Source organism: Neoarius graeffei, chromosome 22 (genome assembly GCF_027579695.1).
Source record: "Neoarius graeffei isolate fNeoGra1 chromosome 22, fNeoGra1.pri, whole genome shotgun sequence".
Classification (NCBI taxonomy): domain Eukaryota; kingdom Metazoa; phylum Chordata; class Actinopteri; order Siluriformes; family Ariidae; genus Neoarius; species Neoarius graeffei.
In genome coordinates this window covers 24,530,219-24,550,408 of record NC_083590.1, presented here as the reverse complement: position 1 = coordinate 24,550,408, position 20,190 = coordinate 24,530,219, and the positions used below count along the sequence as shown (strand labels likewise).

The 20,190-nt window shown below is 42.1% G+C and overlaps 1 protein-coding gene across 2 annotated transcripts in view; it reads left to right on the top strand.

The window, feature by feature from the left end:
* Window positions 1-20,190, top strand: part of adcy2b (adenylate cyclase 2b (brain)) — a 173,973-nt gene that overhangs the window by 147,120 nt on the left and 6,663 nt on the right. The window contains exons 18-23 of one of the 2 annotated variants that reach the window (XM_060904680.1): window positions 3,645-3,829; window positions 12,781-12,865; window positions 13,358-13,516; window positions 14,557-14,703; window positions 17,326-17,433; window positions 19,089-19,203. In XM_060904680.1, the coding sequence (XP_060760663.1) occupies window positions 3,645-3,829; window positions 12,781-12,865; window positions 13,358-13,516; window positions 14,557-14,703; window positions 17,326-17,433; window positions 19,089-19,203 (799 nt within the window). The remainder of the gene's footprint in view (window positions 1-3,644; window positions 3,830-12,780; window positions 12,866-13,357; window positions 13,517-14,556; window positions 14,704-17,325; window positions 17,434-19,088; window positions 19,204-20,190) is intronic. The other variant, XM_060904681.1, reaches the window with a different exon arrangement.

The window sequence follows — 20,190 nt, the reverse complement described above, 5'->3', positions numbered from 1 at the left end:
AATGTAAACTGAACCCTAAATTGCTTTTTAATGTTTTGCTCCAGTGTTGGAAAGTTGCATAAAACACCATAAGAGCAGCTTCGGTAAGATTTCCTTCCTCTCTTGTATCAAATCCTCAGCACTTTACTGTTCCAGTGTTTAAAATTGCTTTTGATAGTTAAATATACATCGATATTATGTCACTGTAGCTGAATTCCAGCAAACAGCAGCCATTTTCTGCTTATAACACACTTTGACCTCTGTACTTTAAGGACCCGTGAATATATTTCAACAAAACGATGTGTTTACTGGCTTTTTAATCTTGCTCTGGTTAGCTTCCTGCAGAAGTCATGCTGTGTAAATAGACAGGGATTAAAAACAGTCAGTCAATCTCGATAAAGGCTCTGAAACCTCTCGAGCTAAGTGTGCTTTCCTCACACACACACATGCGTGCGTGTGTGCATGTCACGCTTTGATCAAGTTGTTCTACACCTACACAGATACTGTATAATCCTAATCAGTTCATTTTCTAATTGGATACAGGCTGTCAAAATGTTCACAATGTTCCGTTTTTTGACAGCTCATATCTTTTTTTTTAAACAAATGCTAGAACTTCACCTGTATAGAACAGAGCCATATTTCAGTTCAAGAGCATTTTCAGAACCATATATAAGAGATGATTTTACGATGTGAAAGGTTTTACATACAACCCCGATTCCAAAAAAGTTGGGACAAAGTACAAATTGTAAATAAAAACGGAATGCAATGATGTGGAAGTTTCAAAATTCCATATTTTATTCAGAATAGAACATAGATGACATATCAAATGTTTAAACTGAGAAAATGTATCATTTAAAGAGAAAAATTAGGTGACTTTAAATTTCACGACAACAACACATCTCAAAAAAGTTGGGACAAGGCCGTGTTTCCCACTGTGAGACATCCCCTTTTCTCTTTACAACAGTCTGTAAACGTCTGGGGACTGAGGAGACAAGTTGCTCAAGTTTAGGGATAGGAATGTTAACCCATTCTTGTCTAATGTAGGATTCTAGTTGCTCAACTGCCTTAGGTCTTTTTTGTCGTATCTTCCGTTTTATGATGTGCCAAATGTTTTCTATGGGTGAAAGATCTGGACTGCAGGCTGGCCAGTTCAGTACCCGGACCCTTCTTCTACGCAGCCATGATGCTGTAATTGATGCAGTATGTGGTTTGGCATTGTCATGTTGGAAAATGCAAGGTCTTCCCTGAAAGAGACATCGTCTGGATGGGAGCATATGTTGCTCTAGAACCTGGATATACCTTTCAGCATTGATGGTGTCTTTCCAGATGTGTAAGCTGCCCATGCCACATGCACTAATGCAACCCCATACCATCAGAGATGCAGGCTTCTGAACTGAGTGCTGATAACAACTTGGGTCGTCCTTCTCCTCTTTAGTCCGAATGACACGGCGTCCCTGATTTCCATAAAGAACTTCAAATTTTGATTCGTCTGACCACAGAACAGTTTTCCACTTTGCCACAGTCCATTTTAAATGAGCCTTGGCCCAGAGAAGACGTCTGCGCTTCTGGATCATGTTTAGATACGACTTCTTCTTTGAACTATAGAGTTTTAGCTGGCAACGGCGGATGGCACGGTGAATTGTGTTCACAGATAATGTTCTCTGGAAATATTCCTGAGCCCATTTTGTGATTTCCAATACAGAAGCATGCCTGTATGTGATGCAGTGCCATCTAAGGGGCCGAAGATCACGGGCACCCAGTATGGTTTTCCGGCCTCAACCCTTACGCACAAAGATTCTTCCAGATTCTCTGAATCTTTTGATGATATTATGCACTGTAGATGATGATATGTTCAAACTCTTTGCAATTTTACGCTGTCGAACTCCTTTCTGATATTGCTCCACTATTTGTCGGCGCAGAATTAGGGGGATTGGTGATCCTCTTCCCATCTTTACTTCTGAGAGCCGCTGCCACTCCAAGATGCTCTTTTTATACCCAGTCATGTTAATGACCTATTGCCAATTGACCTAATGAGTTGCAATTTGGTCCTCCAGCTGTTCCTTTTTTGTACCTTTAACTTTTCCAGCCTCTTATTGCCCCTGTCCCAACTTTTTTGAGATGTGTTGCTGTCATGAAATTTCAAATGAGCCAATATTTGGCATGAAATTTCAAAATGTCTCACTTTCGACATTTGATATGTTGTCTGTGTTCTATTGTGAATACAATATCAGTTTTTGAGATTTGTAAATTATTGCATTCCGTTTTTATTTACAATTTGTACTTTGTCCCAACTTTTTTGGAATCGGGGTTGTACATCAGTAAATACACTCTCAGAAAATAAAGTACATTATTATACATACAGGACACTTCGTCGATGGAATAAAAACATGTGTTCTATTCCCTTCTAGCGGGTTTCGTTCATTCGCTTTGACAGCATGCAATATTGTTAGCATATCGCTTATCCTATGTGTATTACGTCACTCTACCCAATGGGGAATGAGTGTTGAATATGGTTTACGATATTGCATGGTTGTCAAGACAACATGACGTCACACGTCGGAGATGTAAAACTTCCATGCTAGCGAGCGACTGGGACAATTTGTAAACGAACATGGCCGCCGGGTTTGCTTTGTTAAATACAGAAGATTTTGAGAGAATTTTGAAAGACATGTTGAACACCCGAAAGGAATGTGTATGTATAATAATCTCATTATCTCTAGCCGCTTTATCCTGTTCTACAGGGTCGCAGGCGAGCTGGAGCCTATCCCAGCTGACTACGGGTGAAAGGCGGGGTACACCCTGGACAAGTCGCCAGGTCATCACAGGGCTGACACATAGACACAGACAACCATTCACACCTACGGTCAATTTAGAGTCACCAGTTAACCTAACCTACATGTCTTTGGACTGTGGGGGAAACCGGAGCACCCGGAGGAAACCCACGCGGACACGGGGAGAACATGCAAACTCCACACAGAAAGGCCCTCGCCGGCCACGGGGCTCGAACCCGGACCTTCTTGCTGTGAGGCGACAGCGCTAACCACTACACCACCGTGCCGCCCTGTATAATAATAATAATGTCTGGCTTTTTTCTCATTCAGCTACTCATCTTCAACTCATTCATTATCATGTTAGCTGAATGGAATATATCTGATATACCACTCAACGCCAGCCAATATTCTTGTCATTGGATCAGTACCCTTTTATATACTGTTTGGGAACATATCTGTACCTTTCTGGCCCTAAAAAGAGACATATAGTTACCTTGAGGTCCAGTAATGAGTCCTAGGGGGTATATTAGTGTAGATTGTACCTTGTGGGACAGAAATGGACTCCTACTGTACCTGTATTTCTGACAGTGTAAGGTGAGTTTTGAGTGAACAGATTTTCTATTGTAATTGCACATGCATCATAGATGACGTGGAGGATGAAAAGCTCTTCAGCATTTCTTTAACCATGTTAGCCTGTACTTTAACGTCTACTACATCAAACCACCTCAGACTTCACTTCGGTACACTTCTTCTCTCGTAAATTGACTGTGTGTTCTTTCAGCTGTCTGTCTGAGTACCTCATTATTTAGCTCAACTTTCTCCAAAGTTTCCAGGACTGCATTTTGTCCTTTATTTTCAGAACGAACATTTGATTAGTCGTCTTTACTCTTTCAGTACTTCATCTACAGCTGCATCCTGGGCCTCGTCTCCTGTTCTGTGTTCCTGAGGATCAATTACGAGCTGAAGATGGTGATCATGTTGGCTGCCGTGGTGGCCTACAACATCATCATACTCCAGACACACGCTGCAGTGCTGGACGAGTACAGCATGGCCCTTTATAAGAACCAGCTGTTGGACAGGTAACACACACACACACACACACACACACACACAAACACACACACACACACACACACACACACAGGAGCACAGATGAGATAAAAAATTGGCAAGGCAATTTACCGAGGTATCAACAGAAAAACCCTGGCACTGTCAATAAGTCTGAGGATTATGAGTGGCAGATGTTGAGATTGCAGGCTTAGTGTAGATTGCACTGAATGGATTTGTTTTCAGATGACTGACAGCAGAGCTGCTGGGTTCTGTGCAGGTGATTTAAACTGCTTTCTGGTAAGCCAGACCGCATGGGAAAATCTTTTACTCTGTTCGACTTCCTTCTGTCAGTTTGTCTTCATTTGTTCTTATTTTACTTGTGTTTTTTGTTTTTTACTATGCAGATCTCACATAACTGATCAGTAAAGCATTTACAGGTCTGTCCTCCAAAACATTAAGTACAATATTAATACAGTCAGCTCCAGAAACTCTTTTTAAGAATAAAAACTGACAAAACAATCCATAAACTGTCCCTAGACTGCCCAAGCCAATGCTTAATTTGAAACAAACTAAAACGTCTAGAACGAAGCTTTCCAGAATGTTTGATCACACCACATGCTGCTGTCTATTTGCTGTCTACCCAGTGCTAGCTGATGCTTCTAAGACTTTATGGTCTTGTCAAAGAGGAAAACAACAGGATTGAGCATAATGAAGAAGCCACAAATGGGGGGGGGGGGGGGCAAGAGAGAGACTGAGACAGAGAGACAGAGAAAGAGGGCGAGAGAGAGACAGACAGAGACAGAGAAAGAGGGCGAGAGAGAGACAGAGAGTGACACAAAGAGAGACTGAGAAAGAGCAAGCGAGAGAGAGACTGAGACAGAGAAAGAGGGCGAGAGAGAGAGACAGAGAGTGACACAAAGAGAGACTGAGAGAAAGAGAGAGAGACTGAGACAGAGAGACAGAGAAAGAGGGCGAGAGAGAGAGAGTGACACAGAGACTGAGAGAGAGAGACTGAGAAAGAGCAAGCGAGAGAGAGAGACTGAGACAGAAAGGAGGGCAAGAGAGAGACTGAGACAGAGAAAGAGGGCGAGAGAGAGACAGAGAGTGACACAAAGAGAGACTGAGAAAGAGCAAGCGAGAGAGAGACTGAGACAGAGAGACAGACAGAGTGAGACAGAGAGACTGAGAGAGAGACTGAGAAAGAGCAAGCGAGAGAGAGACTGAGACAGAGAAAGAGGGCGAGAGAGAGACTGAGACAGAGACAGAGAAAAGGGCGAGAGAGAGACAGAGAGTGACACAAAGAGAGACTGAGAGAAAGAGAGAGAGACTGAGAAAGAGCAAGCGAGAGAGAGACTGAGAGAGAGACAGAGAAGGAGGGCGAGAGAGAGACAGAGAGTGACACAAAGAGAGACTGAGAGAGAGAGAGACTGAGAAAGAGCAAGCGAGAGAGAGACAGACAGAGAGACAGAGAAAGAGGGTGAGAGAGAGACAGAGAGTGACACAGAGAGACTGAGAGAGAGACTGAGAAAGAGCAAGCGAGAGAGAGACTGAGACAGAGAAAGAGGGCGAGAGACTGAGACAGAGAGACAGAGAAAAGGGTGAGAGAGAGACAGAGAGTGACACAAAGAGAGACTGAGAGAAAGAGAGAGAGACTGAGAAAGAGCAAGCGAGAGAGAGACAGAGAGGGAGACAGAGAAAGAGGGCGAGAGAGAGAGAGAGTGACACAAAGAGAGACTGAGAGAGAGAGAGACTGAGAAAGAGCAAGCGAGAGAGAGACTGAGACAGAGAAAGAGGGCGAGAGAGACAGAGATTGACAGAAAGAGAGACTGAGAGAAAGAGAGAGAGACTGAGAAAGAGAGAGAGTGAGAGTGTGAGAGAGACAGACTGAGAGAAAGAGAGCGAGAAATAGCGAGAGGCGCTGAGACAGAGAGAGAGCAAGCGAGAGACAGAAACAGAGAGACAGACGGAGAGAAAAAGAGTGATCAAGAGAGAGACTGAGAAAGAGCGAGCAAAAGAGACAGACACTGAAAGAGAAGGACAGCGAGCGAGAGAGACTGACAGACTGAGAAAGAGAGTGAGCGAGAGAGGGAGAGCCCAATCAAGCAAAAAAAAAAAATCCTAAAGAGGACACTTGATAAGAACCTACAATCTTTAAAAGAAAAAAAATGAACCAATTTTCTTCATCTTTCGGCTGCTCCTGTTAGGGGTCGCTACAGCTGATCTGTTCCGCATATTTGATTTGGCGTAGGTTTTACAGCAGATGCCCTTCCTGACGCCACCCTCCCCAATCTATCTGGGCTTGGGACCAGCACCAAGTATGCACGGTCTTGTCCAACCCCAGGGGCTGGGTATTTTACCAAATCTGCATGTCTTTTGGACTGTGGGAGGAAACTTCAAGTGCCACCACGCCCCTCCTGTCCGGAATTCTGAAGGTGCACCTGTTTCCCATCCTCCCAGTTATTAGCCCTGCTACTTAAGCACAGCAAACTCGCACACTCTTTGCGAAGTATTGTTCTGTGTCTCCGTACCTGATCATACCAAGACGTTTACTTATTTCCTGCCTGCCCATGACACTGACCCTGTTTACTGTTTATTTACAACTTTGTACTCGTCATTTCTCTGATAATCTGTTCGCAAGTTGACCGACCGCCGCTTGACCCTGACTACATCTTTTGGCTCACGCTTTGGATTTGGCTTCCAGTTTATGACGCATCCACTCTCCCCTGCGCCTGCACCCTGACAGTAGCATTTGGGGGTCACCAAGTCTCCAAATTTACAAATTGTTTGGAAGGCAAGCTCCAACAAAACCTTTTTACTGCTAGAACCTGGTTCTGTAGACCCAAATGAGACAACAAACACTCAAGGTGGGTTTGGAGTCAAAAGAAGGACGGTTATACAGACATTATGAAGGCTCTGTGATCCCATCAGCTGCTCATCTCATCTCATTATCTCTAGCCGCTTTATCCTTCTACAGGGTCGCAGGCAAGCTGGAGCCTATCCCAGCTGACTACGGGCGAAAGGCGGGGTACACCCTGGACAAGTCGCCAGGTCATCACAGGGCTGACACATAGACACAGACAATCATTCACACTCACATTCACACCTACGGTCAATTTAGAGTCACCAGTTAACCTAACCTGCATGTCTTTGGACTGTGGGGGAAACCGGAGCACTCGGAGGAAACCCACGCAGACACGGGGAGAACATGCAAACTCCGCACAGAAAGGCCCTCGCCGGCCCCGGGGCTCGAACCCAGGACCTTCTTGCTGTGAGGCGACAGCGCTAACCACTACACCACCGTGCCGCCCCCATCAGCTGCTTTTCCTCTAAAAGCCCTGGGACCCCTGATGGAATACATAGGCATAATGGACTCCAGCAAGTAATGAGATTTGAAAGAAAACCTGACTGCCTCTGCCAAGAAGCTTCAGCTGGCTCATGGTTGGATCTTCCAGCAGGACACTGATCCAGAATGCTCGTTCAAATCAACACAAAAATGATTCAACAGCCAGAGAGTCCAGCTTTTGATACGGTAATCCCAGTTGCCTAACCTAAACCAGTTTAAAAAGCCTGTGGGATCAGCTAAAGAGGAAAATCCACATTAGAGAACTGGTCTCAGATTCCCTGCTCTGTATTCTCCAAGACTTAATCACTATGTTTGCAGGCACAAAATGTTCCAGCCTTTATTCTGAAAAAGACGATATTCCTTCTAAGCTGTTTACATGACTAATGAAGATGATTATTTCACTAATATTCCCATTTACATGCAACCGCGTCTTTACCCCAGCCTTGCAAACTGTTGTCTAGTTGGATTGTGTCCAATGCACAGAGTTGAGCATAAAAAAAGCTATGAGGCCATGTGTCACAAACTGCCGTAACCCTCTAATTAAGGTGCATGTTCCAAAGAGTACACCGAAAACCTAAATAATATCAGTATATCCCAGATATCTTAACCAGAATGTGAAATCATTGGAATCCAAACATTGTCGTATTTAGAATCGGGTAGTGGCGGCTCAACAGTTAATGCTCTGGGTTACTAATCAGAAGGTCATGGGTTCAAGCCCCGACACTGACAAGCTGCCACTGTTGGGTCCTTGAGCAAGGCCCTCAACTCTCTCTGCTCCAGGAGCACTTTGTCATGTACCCCCTTGTTGTACGTCGCTCTGGATAACAGCCTCTGCTAATTGCCTGTAATATAATATAGTGAGGGTGTAGTGGTTAGCAAGAAGGTCCGGGTTCGAGCCCCGTGGCCGGCGAGAGCCTTTCTGTGCGGAGTTTGCATGTTCTCCCCGTGTCCATGTGGGTTTCCTCCGGGTGCTCCGGTTTCCCCCACAGTCCAAAGACATGCAGGTTAGGTTAACTGGTGACTCTAAATTGAGCGTAGGTGTGAATGTGAGTGTGAATGGTTGTCTGTGTCTATGTGTCAGCCCTGTGATGACCTGGCGACTTGTCCAGGGTGTACCCCGCCTTTCGCCCGTAGTCAGCTGGGATAGGTTCCAGCTTGCCTGCGACCCTGTAGAACAGGATAAAGCGGCTAGAGATAACGAGATAATATACTGAATATTAGTGCATGTGTAAATGTACTGAGTGATTATATTGGCAAAAGGGAGTTTTTTTTATTAAAGTGCTAAATGCACACAAATGTATCTATTCCCTCACCACTAACTTTCCCTCAAACAGCTTGTCAATCTGGTGATGGTCGTTCTCCAAAAGCACAGTGACGCTGTGTAAAAAATCAGTACCCTATTGGTACATGTGGCTACTGCTTATAAATAAAATAGTTTTCTGATACCATACAGTAAATATAGCATATACACCGTACGTGTTATCCGTACGTGTTATCCTCATCTCTTGCAAGCATCACCAAGCACTGAGCAGCATCAGGGCTTGGAGTATTTTGGTTACCAATTTTGTTTCCTGTGTTTTGTTCAAAATACAGTGCTGTAAACTATATTTTCAAAATAGTAAGAAAGCACTTGTTCATGAATTGTCTTAAGCATTATTTAGTACCAACGAGCACATTTTGTTTCACAAGTGTAGCGTAAAGACTCTAAAATAAAAAAAAAATAAAGCGAATAGCAGAAGTCTGAGATCGGCTTTTCAATACATCTGCCAAAAAGCTCAAAAAAACCTTTCATTTGACCTTTCAGAAGGACCAAACAAAAGCTGTGATAATCAAAAGGCAAATTTTCTTAAAATAAACACCACTTGCTTGATATCGAATCAGTAGCCTTGGCGAACCATGAGGTGAATTTCGTTTATCTTTTTATCTGCCGATTATCTTCTGATACTATAATGTTATAACGAGGTTTCTCTCATTTCGTTTCTGGTTCTGATTGGTTCCGAAGTTTATCAAGAAGTAGAACGGGTAATCGAACTTGATCAGGATAAGCGCTGATTGGTTACGAAGTTTCGCTATTCTGACACTCATTCTTATATTCTTACAACATGATGACGTACTCGTTCTTGTGTACCTTTGATAACGTGAGATCAACTGTTCGTATCGCGAGATCATGATTCGCCGTTCTGGTGATTGTAATGCGTATGCGTATACGCAGTGCGCTATTGTTCCACTCATTCTTACATTCTTACAACACGATGACATAGTGGCTACTGCCTCGCTTCGCCTCTATGAGGCAGTAGCCACAAAAATGTAGTTGAAAACCAGCACACGGAAGTGCAGAGAGCCAATCAGATTTAGCCATCAGGATTCTGAAGCTTGTTGCCAGAAAAGATGCACAAAATTAGCACAAAACCTTGAAAGCCTAATGTTTACTTTTATAATTAACAATTATTCACTGAAGACGAGGTGAACGTCAGTTGTTATTATATGGCACGAGCTACTTCTGGTAAAATTGTGCGCTCTGATTGGTTCCTTGGCGGGCAGAATTTTCCTGTAATGCCCGTGGGCGATTACGGACTTCCTTTCCAAGGCGTCGGCTTTCAGTGTTGCAAAAACAAAACAACAAAAAAAGATTAATCAGGGCGGCACGGTGGTGTAGTGGTTAGCGCTGTCGCCTCACAGCAAGAAGGTCCGGGTTCGAGCCCCGTGGCCGGCGAGGGCCTTTCTGTGTGGAGTTTGCATGTTCTCCCCGTGTCCGCGTGGGTTTCCTCCGGGTGCTCCGTTTTCCCCCACAGTCCAAAGACATGCAGGTTAGGTTAACTGGTGACTCTAAATTGAGCGTAGGTGTGAATGTGAGTGTGAATGGTTGTCTGTGTCTATGTGTCAGCCCTGTGATGACCTGGCGACTTGTCCAGGGTGTACCCCGCCTTTCGCCTGTAGTCAGCTGGGATAGGCTCCAGCTCGCCTGCGACCCTGTAGAACAGGATAAAGCGGCTAGAGATAATGAGATGAGATGAGAAGATTAACTGGAAATCAAAAACAGCCAAAAGACAAACAAGAGTCATCGAGTTAATAAAAAAAAAAGAGCGACAAAGAGCGTTCAGAAATTCAGTTTTGAAACCGCAAGCCGTTTATTTTGCACTCGTGACTCAACTATGTTCCAAATATGACATGACTGAAAGCAGCGTCACGCCTCGTTATAATATAATGATATCTACTTTAATCTTTGAAATAAAAAAGCCATATAATAATCTACTTATTAACTGAGCGCGAGGCCTTTACGGGAAAGTATCAGACCAAGGTCTTGACAGGCTCTGTAAGTACTGTCAAGATCTCGGTCTGATATATTCCCCTAAAGACCGAGCAAGCGAGATTAATAAGTAGTTATCACTGTAGTGGAATATTGCTGCACATTTAAATGTACTGAATGATTATGCTGGCAAAAGGGATTTGCCTAAAGCACTAAATGCAGGTGTGCCAGTGATTTTGACACGTGGTTTTGTTTGTAGTTGGTGTTTATTTATTTGGAATAAAATGACCTTAATTAAACAGGAAATATGAGCAAATTAGAGTTCTCTCATATTTTCTGCTTGAAGATAATTAACCACAAGCCATTTATACAAGGTTTGCACAGGGTGCCAATACTTCTGGAACTGCCTGAAGACCTGAAGCTTTTTTTTTTTAATAAAAACAGTAAGTTTAATTACTACAGTGGTGCTCTTAAAGTTTGTGAACCCTTTAGAATTTTCTATATTTCTGCATAAATATGACCTAAAACATCATCAGATTTTCACACAAGTCCTAAAAGTAGATAAAGAGAACCCAGTTAAACAAATGAGACAAAAATATTAGACTTGGTCATTTATTTATTGAGGAAAATGATCCAGTATTACATATCTGTGAGTGGCAAAAGTATGTGAACCTCTAGGATTAGCAGTTAATTTGAAGGTGAAATTAGAGTCAGGTGTTTTCAATCAATGGGATGACAATCAGGTGTGAGTGGGCACCCTGTTTTATTTAAAGAACGGGGATCTATCAAAGTCTGATCTTCACAACACATGTTTGTGGAAGTGTATCATGGCACGAACAAAGGAGATTTCTGAGGACCTCAGAAAAAGCGTTGTTGATGCTCATCAGACTGGAAAAGGTTACAAAACCATCTCTAAAGAGTTTAGACTCCACCAATCCACAGTCAGACAGATTGTGTACAAATGGAGGAAATTCAAGACCATTGTTGCCCTCCCCAGGAGTGGTCGACCAACAAAGATCACTCCAAGAGCAAGGCATGTAATAGTTGGCGAGGGCACAAAGGACCCCAGGGTAACTTCTAAGCAACTGAAGGCCTCTCTCACATTGGTTAATGTTAATGTTCATGAGTCCACCATCAGGAGAACACTGAACAACAATGGTGTGCATGGCAGGGTTGCAAGGAGAAAGCCACTGCTCTCCAAAAACAACATTGCTGCTTGTCTGCAGTTTGCTAAAGATCACGTGGACAAGCCAGAAGGCTATTGGAAAAATATTTTGTGGATGGATGAGACCAAAATAGAACTTTTTGGTTTAAATGAGAAGCGTTATGTTTGGAGAAAGGAAAACCCTGCATTCCAGCATAAGAACCCTATCCCATCTGTGAAACATGGTGGTGGTAGTATCATGGTTTGGGCCTGTTTTGCTGCATCTGGGCCAGGACGGCTTGCCATCATTGATGGAACAATGAATTCTGAATTATACCAGCGAATTCTAAAGGAAAATGTCAGGACATCTGTCCATGAGCTGAATCTCAAGAGAAGGTGGGTCATGCAGCAAGACAACGACCCAAAGCACACAAGTCATTCTACCAAAGAATGGTTAAAGAAGAATAAAGTGAATGTTTTGGAATGGCCAAGTCAAAATCCTGACCTTAATCCAGTCGAAATGTTGTGGAAGGACCTGAAGCGAGCAGTTCATGTGAGGAAACCCACCAACATCCCAGAGTTGAAGCTGTTCTGTACGGAGGAACGGGCTAAAATTCCTCCAAGCCGGTGTGCAGGACTGATCAACAGTTACCGCAAACGTTTAGTTGCAGTTATTGCTGCACAAGGGGGTCACACCAGATACTGAAAGCAAAGGCTCACATACTTTTGCCACTCACAGATATGTAATATTGGATCATTTTCCTCAATAAATAAATGACAAAGTATAATATTTTTGTCTCGTTTGTTTAACTGGGTTCTCTTTATCTACTTTTAGGACTTGTGTGAAAATCTGATCATGTTTTAGGTCATATTTATGCAGAAATACAGAAAATTCTAAAGGTTTCACAAACTTTCAAGCACCACTATTTCATTTTCTGGAAGCACTTTGTTCCAGCAGGTTCACTGAGGAGGAGGATGATGCCACTGAGTGCATTCTCTCTCGCTGCATTTGTTCTGCCTTTCTCCTGCACTCTGTCCAGATCACTCAGATGCACGTGACAGCTTCTGGCATAGTCCTATGTAGATTTGTGTCTCTGATATTACTTTTCTGACCAGGGCACTTATAAACCCACATCTGTCAAATCCACCCAAGGCGCTGTTGAAAAGATCTATCTCCTCAGCCAACCTGCTGGAACAAAAGATCACCGTTCTTTCTCTCACTGCCTTTTTTTTTTCCCCCCGCCAGACCTGGTGTTCTGAAAGACTTGAAGACAATGGGTTCTATCTCGCTCTTCATCTTCTTCATCACTCTGCTTGTGCTGGCAAGGCAGGTGGGTCGCCATTTTAACACAACATACTAATGACGATGCATTTCCACACAGCACAGCCCTTTAACTAAATGTCCCTTATTAAATTTGTAGTGTTTTGTTTTTCTTTTTGCGAAATGAAGATAACCATGGTAACAGTCTCATCAATGTGTTAATTGCAATACAGAAGCTTAGCAGATAGGTTCCATCTTCAGAGTCTAGTCACGTTAGTCTTCAAATTATTCCATTATTGCACAAAGCCAAACTAAATAAGCAGGACGTAATGTCATGACATTAAGGCAAGAGTGCCAATGTTTAAAAAAAAAAAAAACGGGCATGAACAGACTTCTGGTGCAGAACTCAACCACCAATTACAGCACTGACCTTTAACGTCTGTCTGTCTAGGTCTGATGTAGTTTGTTCGCAATAATGCCCTGATATACCAGGAAAGGTCACCAATGTACTGTATAGAATTGATGGGTGTGTATTGAGTCGTCTCTATTTTTCTTGTAACAGAATGAATATTACTGTAGGTTAGACTTCCTGTGGAGGAACAAGTTCAAACGGGAGTGTGAGGAAATCGAGACCATGGAGAACCTGAATCGCGTGCTTCTGGAGAACGTTCTTCCAGCCCATGTGGCGGAGCATTTCTTGGCTCGAAACTGGAAGAACGAGGTGAGGGGGGGGGGGGGGGGGGGGGGGAACGTTCTGTACGTTTACTAAATAAGGTCATTAAAGGAACAGTCCACTGTACTTCCATAATGAAATATGCTCTTCTCTGAATTGAGACGAGCTGCTCCGTACCTCTCCGAGCTTTGCGCGACCTCCCAGTCAGTCAGACGCAGTCAGACGCGCTGTCACTCCTGTTAGCAATGTAGCTAGGCTCAGTATGGCCAATGGTATTTTTTGGGGCTGTAGTTAGATGCGACCAAACTCTTCCACGTTTTTCCTGTTTACATAGGTTTATATGACCAGTGATATGAAACAAGTTCAGTTACACAAATTGAAACGTGGCGATTTTCTATGCTATGGAAAGTCCGCACTATAATGACAGGCGTACTAACACCTTCTGCGTGCTTCGACAGCGCATTGATATCTGAGCTCCGTATCAATGCGCTGTCGAAGCGCGCAGAAGGTGTTAGTACGCCTGTCATTATAGTGCGGACTTTCCATAGCATAGAAAATCGCCACGTTTCAATTTGTGTAACTGAACTTGTTTCATATCACTGGTCATATAAACCTATGTAAACAGGAAAAACGTGGAAGAGTTTGGTCGCATCTAACTACAGCCCCAAAAAATACCATTGGCCATACTGAGCCTAGCTACATTGCTAACAGGAGTGACAGCGCGTCTGACTGCGTCTGACTGACTGGGAGGTCGCGCAAAGCTCGGAGAGATACGGAGCAGCTCGTCTCAATTCAGATAAGAGCATATTTCATTATGGAAGTACGGTGGACTGTTCCTTTAATGTAAAACAGTTTCACAAATCCTAATGTACATGAAATCTAAATAATAAAGTGAACATAATGGGATTATATCAATACTATTTAAAAACAAAACTAGCGATGCATCATCAATAGAGAGAAACTGATGTAACATTAGAACGAAAATGCAATCTGCATGACTGCTGACTCATAAAATAACTGTCATCCTGCCCCATCCCTCCTCCCCACATTTACTAATTGTACCTGATCTTTTTTTTTTCTTACCCCAGGATCTCTACCACCAGTCGTACGATCTGGTGTGTGTCATGTTCGCCTCCATCCCGGATTTCAAGGAATTCTACACAGAGTCAGATGTGAACAAGGAGGGACTGGAGTGTCTCAGGCTCCTCAACGAGATTATAGCAGATTTTGATGAGGTACAGGATGCTGCTGACACACGTTCAGCCTGCTCGCTTTATATCTCGCTGTTGTCAGTTTCAGTTTCAATTACGCTTTGAAACACTGCATGAGAAATGAACTCTGTGGAGTTGAGCTGCCGTCACTTATCTCTGGGATTAAGGTGAATAAAACTGGAACGTTTTTGTGGAAACAAAAATACTTTTTAGTGAAAAGAACCTACGTTGGTGTAACGTCAGAGTGAAATACATTTTATTATTATTATTATCTGTATAGGACACACTTGCGATGGAATAAAAACGTGTTCTATTCCCTTCTAGCAGGTTCCATTAATTTGGTTTGATAGCATGCAATATTCTTAGCATATCGTTTATCCTACGTGTATTACGTCACTCTACCCAATGGAGAACGAGCGTTGAATATGGTTTACGACATAGCATGGTTGTCAAGACAACATGACATCACACATTGGAGACGTTAAAACTTCTGCACTAGTGAGCGACCTGGACAATGTAAACAAACATGTTTGCCAGGTTTGCTTCGTTAAATACAGAAGATTTTGAGAGAGTTTTGAAAGAGAAGATGCATTGAACACCCGAAAGGAATGTGCATAATAATAATAATAATAATAATAATATTGGCTGGCTTTTTTTTCCCAGTATATCAGATATATTCCAGAGGTGGACAATAATGAAGTATATTTCCTTGAGTGCTGTACTTAAGTACACTTTTTGAGTATCTGTACTTTACTTGAGTATTAATTTTTTTTTTGGAAACTTATGACTTTAACTTCACGACATTTGAAAGGCAAATATTGTACTTTTCACTCCACTACATTTCTATCAAGCTCCTCGTTACTCATTACTATGAAGCAGCTTTGAAAGTGGATGTTTTTTCTTTTCTTTTCTAAAACGTGATGGTTTTTTCACAGGTGACACTGAGACAGCCGGTCAGTAATCACTAGGGTCACGTCACGTCCATAGACTGGATAAAATCAAGTTTAGTTATTTCTCAGCAACATTATTTGAACTCGATCAGTTGATGGCAGAATGGAAGGAGACGGTTCTTCTGGAGAATGCACGCACCCATGGCCCATGAACCCATGTTTCAGTTTTCTGAAAGGATTAAAGATTCGTTTCGTTTTAAATGTTTGCTTTGTTTGCCGAAAATGAACCACATGACAGCCTACAAAACGGCCTTCTCCAACCTGCGGAAGTATATTGAGGTATATAAACGTTTTATTCCAAGAGAAAGCTTGTAATGAAGTGGTCTGTGCTTTTAGAGCTAGCGATAACGCTGCAATAGCTATGCAGTCTGGTTCGTCAAATGACTTTCTATGGATTTGCTCACCAAGTTGCCATCGCTTTGTCCACGGCTAACGTTAACAAGCTAACTTGGACACTGTTAGTCAGCATGTAAAAACGGAGTTACGCTAAAATGAATAACGTTAACTTATCTGAAGTCCTTTCAGAAATAGCTATATTTTAGCATAATCTTGCCAAATAAACGATGTAGAAATTTTTCTTTTCTAGTAGCGCTAGCTACCCAATATGATTTTAAGTTTGAAAAGAGTTTGTTAGCATGTCAGGTGGAGCTTCACTGACTAGCTAGCTTAACGTTAAACCACCATGATGGCACAGCATGCGTTCATTTAGTGAATTCACGTTTCTGTCTTTGGTAACAGCGTTAGGTTTTGTAAGCGTTGTGGCAATAATACAACCATGTGTTGACAGAAAATGTACTTTTAATACTTAAGTATTTTTAAAAGCAAGTACTTCAGTACTTTAACTTAAGTAAAAATTTGACTGGACAACTTTCACTTGTATCAGAGTAACATTTAACCAGTGGGATCTGTACTTTGACTTAAGTAATAAAGTTGGGTGCTTTGTCCAACCTTTGTTCCATTTAGCTACTCATCTTCGACTTGTTCAGTATCATGCTTGCTGAATGGAATATATCTGATATACCACTCAACACCAGCCAATATTATTTCATTATTAATCATAGATATTAATAAAAATGACTATTATTAGAAACAGGAAAGGGTTGTTTTTAAATGTCGAGTGAATGCAGAAATGTTAGAACAGACTAATCCTGTCTGAAACTGGAAAATAGAAAAATCTTTATCACTCCAATTTAGCAATAGCAGCACACCACATAGTTATGTTTTAAAGTTAACATTAGCACTGTTTACGAGGGTTTTATTTTTTCTTTTATCTACAGGCTTAACAGCTTTACCCTGTGGTAAATATGGACTCATTTCAAGTCTCATTAGTTAGTGAGAGCAAGCCGTTAATAAGTTCCGCAGAGATTTAACTTTCCTTATTTAATTGCTGTTCTGTATCATTTAGTTTGGTCTGTTATAGTAATTATTAAGCCATTATACAACATACTGTTTTGACTGACAGTGGATATGTACTGTACAATAATTTATTTTCTACTCTGTTAATGTCATGTAATTGTTTCCCCTTTGGATGATGAAGCTTTCTGCAATTATGGCACAGTTATGTATTTGCAAACTATTATACATAGTATGTTTTATTTATATATATGTGTATGTGTGTGTGTTTCTAATAGTCGATGTTTCTAAAACCATTATTCGTGCCCCGATAATTTCCTCTCTGAATCTCTCTCATTGCCAGTTACTGTCCAAACCCAAATTCAGTGGAGTGGAGAAGATAAAGACGATCGGCAGCACCTACATGGCTGCTACTGGACTAAACATTCCTCCTGGACAGGATTATGCACAGGTGAGCTTTCATTACCTCACCCGGGACGGAGTCCACCGGGGGCAAGGGACTGTTTTCAGTGGGGTTTGTTTGTTTTTGTTTGTTTCTTTGTTTGTTTGTTTTTTGTTAATGATGTTACGGGAAAACGGCTGGACCAGTCTTCATGAAACTTTCAGGATAGATGGGCGTTGGTCTCAAATAGATCCTCCAACCTTTTGAGGGTCATCCGGTCAAGGTCACCAAAAAGGTCAAAATCGTTTTTTTGCGATATCTTCTTTCATATTCATTCAGATGTGTTCTGACTGGTTGAGAGCAGTGTGGCGTGTTCTGATTGGCTGAGAGCAGTGTGGCGTGTTCTGATTGACTGAGAGCAGTACGGCGTGTTCTGATTGTTTAAGAGCAGTGCGGCTTGTTCTGATTGGCTGAGAGCAGTACGGCATGTTCTGATTGGCTGAGAGCAGTGCGGCGTGTTCTGATTGGCTGAGAGCAGTGCGGCGTGTTCTGATTGACTGAGAGCAGTACGGCATGTTCTGATTGGCTGAGAGCAGTGTGGTGTGTTCTGATTGGCTGAGAGCAGTACGGCGTGTTCTGATTGACTGAGAGCAGTGCGGCGTGTTCTGATTGGCTGAGAGCAGTGTGGCGTGTTCTGATTGGCTGAGAGCAGTACGGCGTGTTCTGATTGTTTAAGAGCAGTGCGGCGTGTTCTGATTGGCTGAGAGCAGTGTGGCGTGCAAATGAGAATCAGAACCATGTTTATCGGCCAAGTATGTTCACACACAAGGTCAAAATCAAGGTCACCAAAAAGGTCAAACTCGTTTTGTCGCAATATCTTCCTTCATATTCATCATAAGTGCTACCGGGAGAGGTTTGTTTTGCCTGGCAACACTTGTTACTAAATGTTTTTCGTATAAATACACTACGCAGGTGATTACAGGAAATCATGTGCACTGATTTGGTTGAGAAATTTGGACTATTTCTCGATAATCACCTCGAGCGACTCGGCAAAATGGCGGCCAATCGCTTTGTCGCCGTGAGGAAGAATGACAAATGATGAAAGAAAACGCCGTTCCTAAAAGCACTAAAGATGCTACGAAGTTTGGTCTAAAACTATTCAAAGGCAAGGTGGGATTGTGATCTATTTTTTCGATTTCAAAACAATGTATTTTTTTGTGACCCGGCGTAAATAAGTGACAAGTCTGTGCTGCGCCGTCATTACATTTGCATACCGCTTTTGAAGTTTGAAATAATTTTTTTAGACAATTTTTAAAAAATAATCACCTGTGTATTTATACCAAAACAATTATCCGCCTCAGGCTCAGTGAATATCGGTGAATAATAACCTCCACTTCGTCTTGGTTCTTATTCACCGATATTCACTTCGCCTTCGGGGAATAATTGTAAATTAAAACCATTTCTTTTGCCTTCTGCCAGTTTTCATGTTTGTGGTGTTGCTGTCCTTGGTGCTGAACTTTTGTTTTGGTTTGCTTCAAAGCCTCAAATGTGAAGAACATGAGGAATGAACTTATTTACTGGCATGATCATATCAAGATCCATATTGCCAAAGAATTTTGAACATTCTCCCAAATATGAATAGACAGAAAGATCCTTTTCATACTTTTTATCTCAGATCTGCTCGTATCTTTGACACTGAATCTGAATTTCGTTCTGTTTTTAAGGACCATGACCGGCAGTACATGCACATTGGCACATTGGTTGAGTTTGCCTTCGCTCTGGTGGGGAAACTTGATGTTATTAATAAACATTCCTTCAATGACTTCAGGCTGCGTGTGGGTAAGGAAGAGAAATGGCCAAGCAAGGGCCATGGACAGGTTATACAGTACAATAGCACTGTTGAATTTTGAAACCTAAAGGTGTGGATTAATTTTTTATAATAGCACAGCTCTGGTACTTATAGCTGTAATTTAAATGAACACATTCATACTAATATATAACATTTGTCTTGTAACAGCTCACTTTATGGCACAAACACCACATAATCTAAGGCTAACAATGAACCAGATTTCTAAAAATGTTATCTAACAAAGCAAAACATGTAAACATTGATGTTTATATACACACTCACTGACTACTTTAACAGGAACTTGTTCTTGTTCAGATTCCTGTTCTTGGCTGCAGGACTAGAACCCGATGTGGTGTTCTGCTGTTGCATGCTGAGATGCTTTTCTGTTCAGCATGGTTGTAAAGAGTTGCTATGAGTCGCTATATCCTTCCTGGCCAAAAAGCCCAAACCAATCTGGCCATTTTCCTCTGAGCTCTCTCATCAACAAGGCGTTTGTTTCCATCCACAGAACTCACTCACTTGATGTTTTTTGTTTTCCGTACCATTCTGTGTAAACTCTCGAAACTGTTGTGTGTGAAAACTCCAGATCAGCAGTTTCTGAAATACTCAAACCAGTCCATCTGGCTCAAACCGACACCCATGCCAACACACAGTGAAAGTCAGTCACACTTTGAGATCACAATTTTTCCCATTCTGATGTTTGAACATTGTGAACATTAACTGAAGCTCTTGATTTGTATCTGCATAATTTTATGCATCATGCTGCTGTCAAGGGATCGGCTGATTAGAGAACCGCATCAAACAGCGGGTGGGTGGGATGTATGAATGTTCCTAATAAAATGGCCAGTGAGTGTATGTCACGAAGCTTTCTGTTAGAAGACATGTACAGTATGTAATATTTATGGAAGGCGTCTCCAGACTCAGTGCTTTGTAACAGTGAATAAGTTTTCAGGACTGAGTAGTTTATGCTTTCTGAT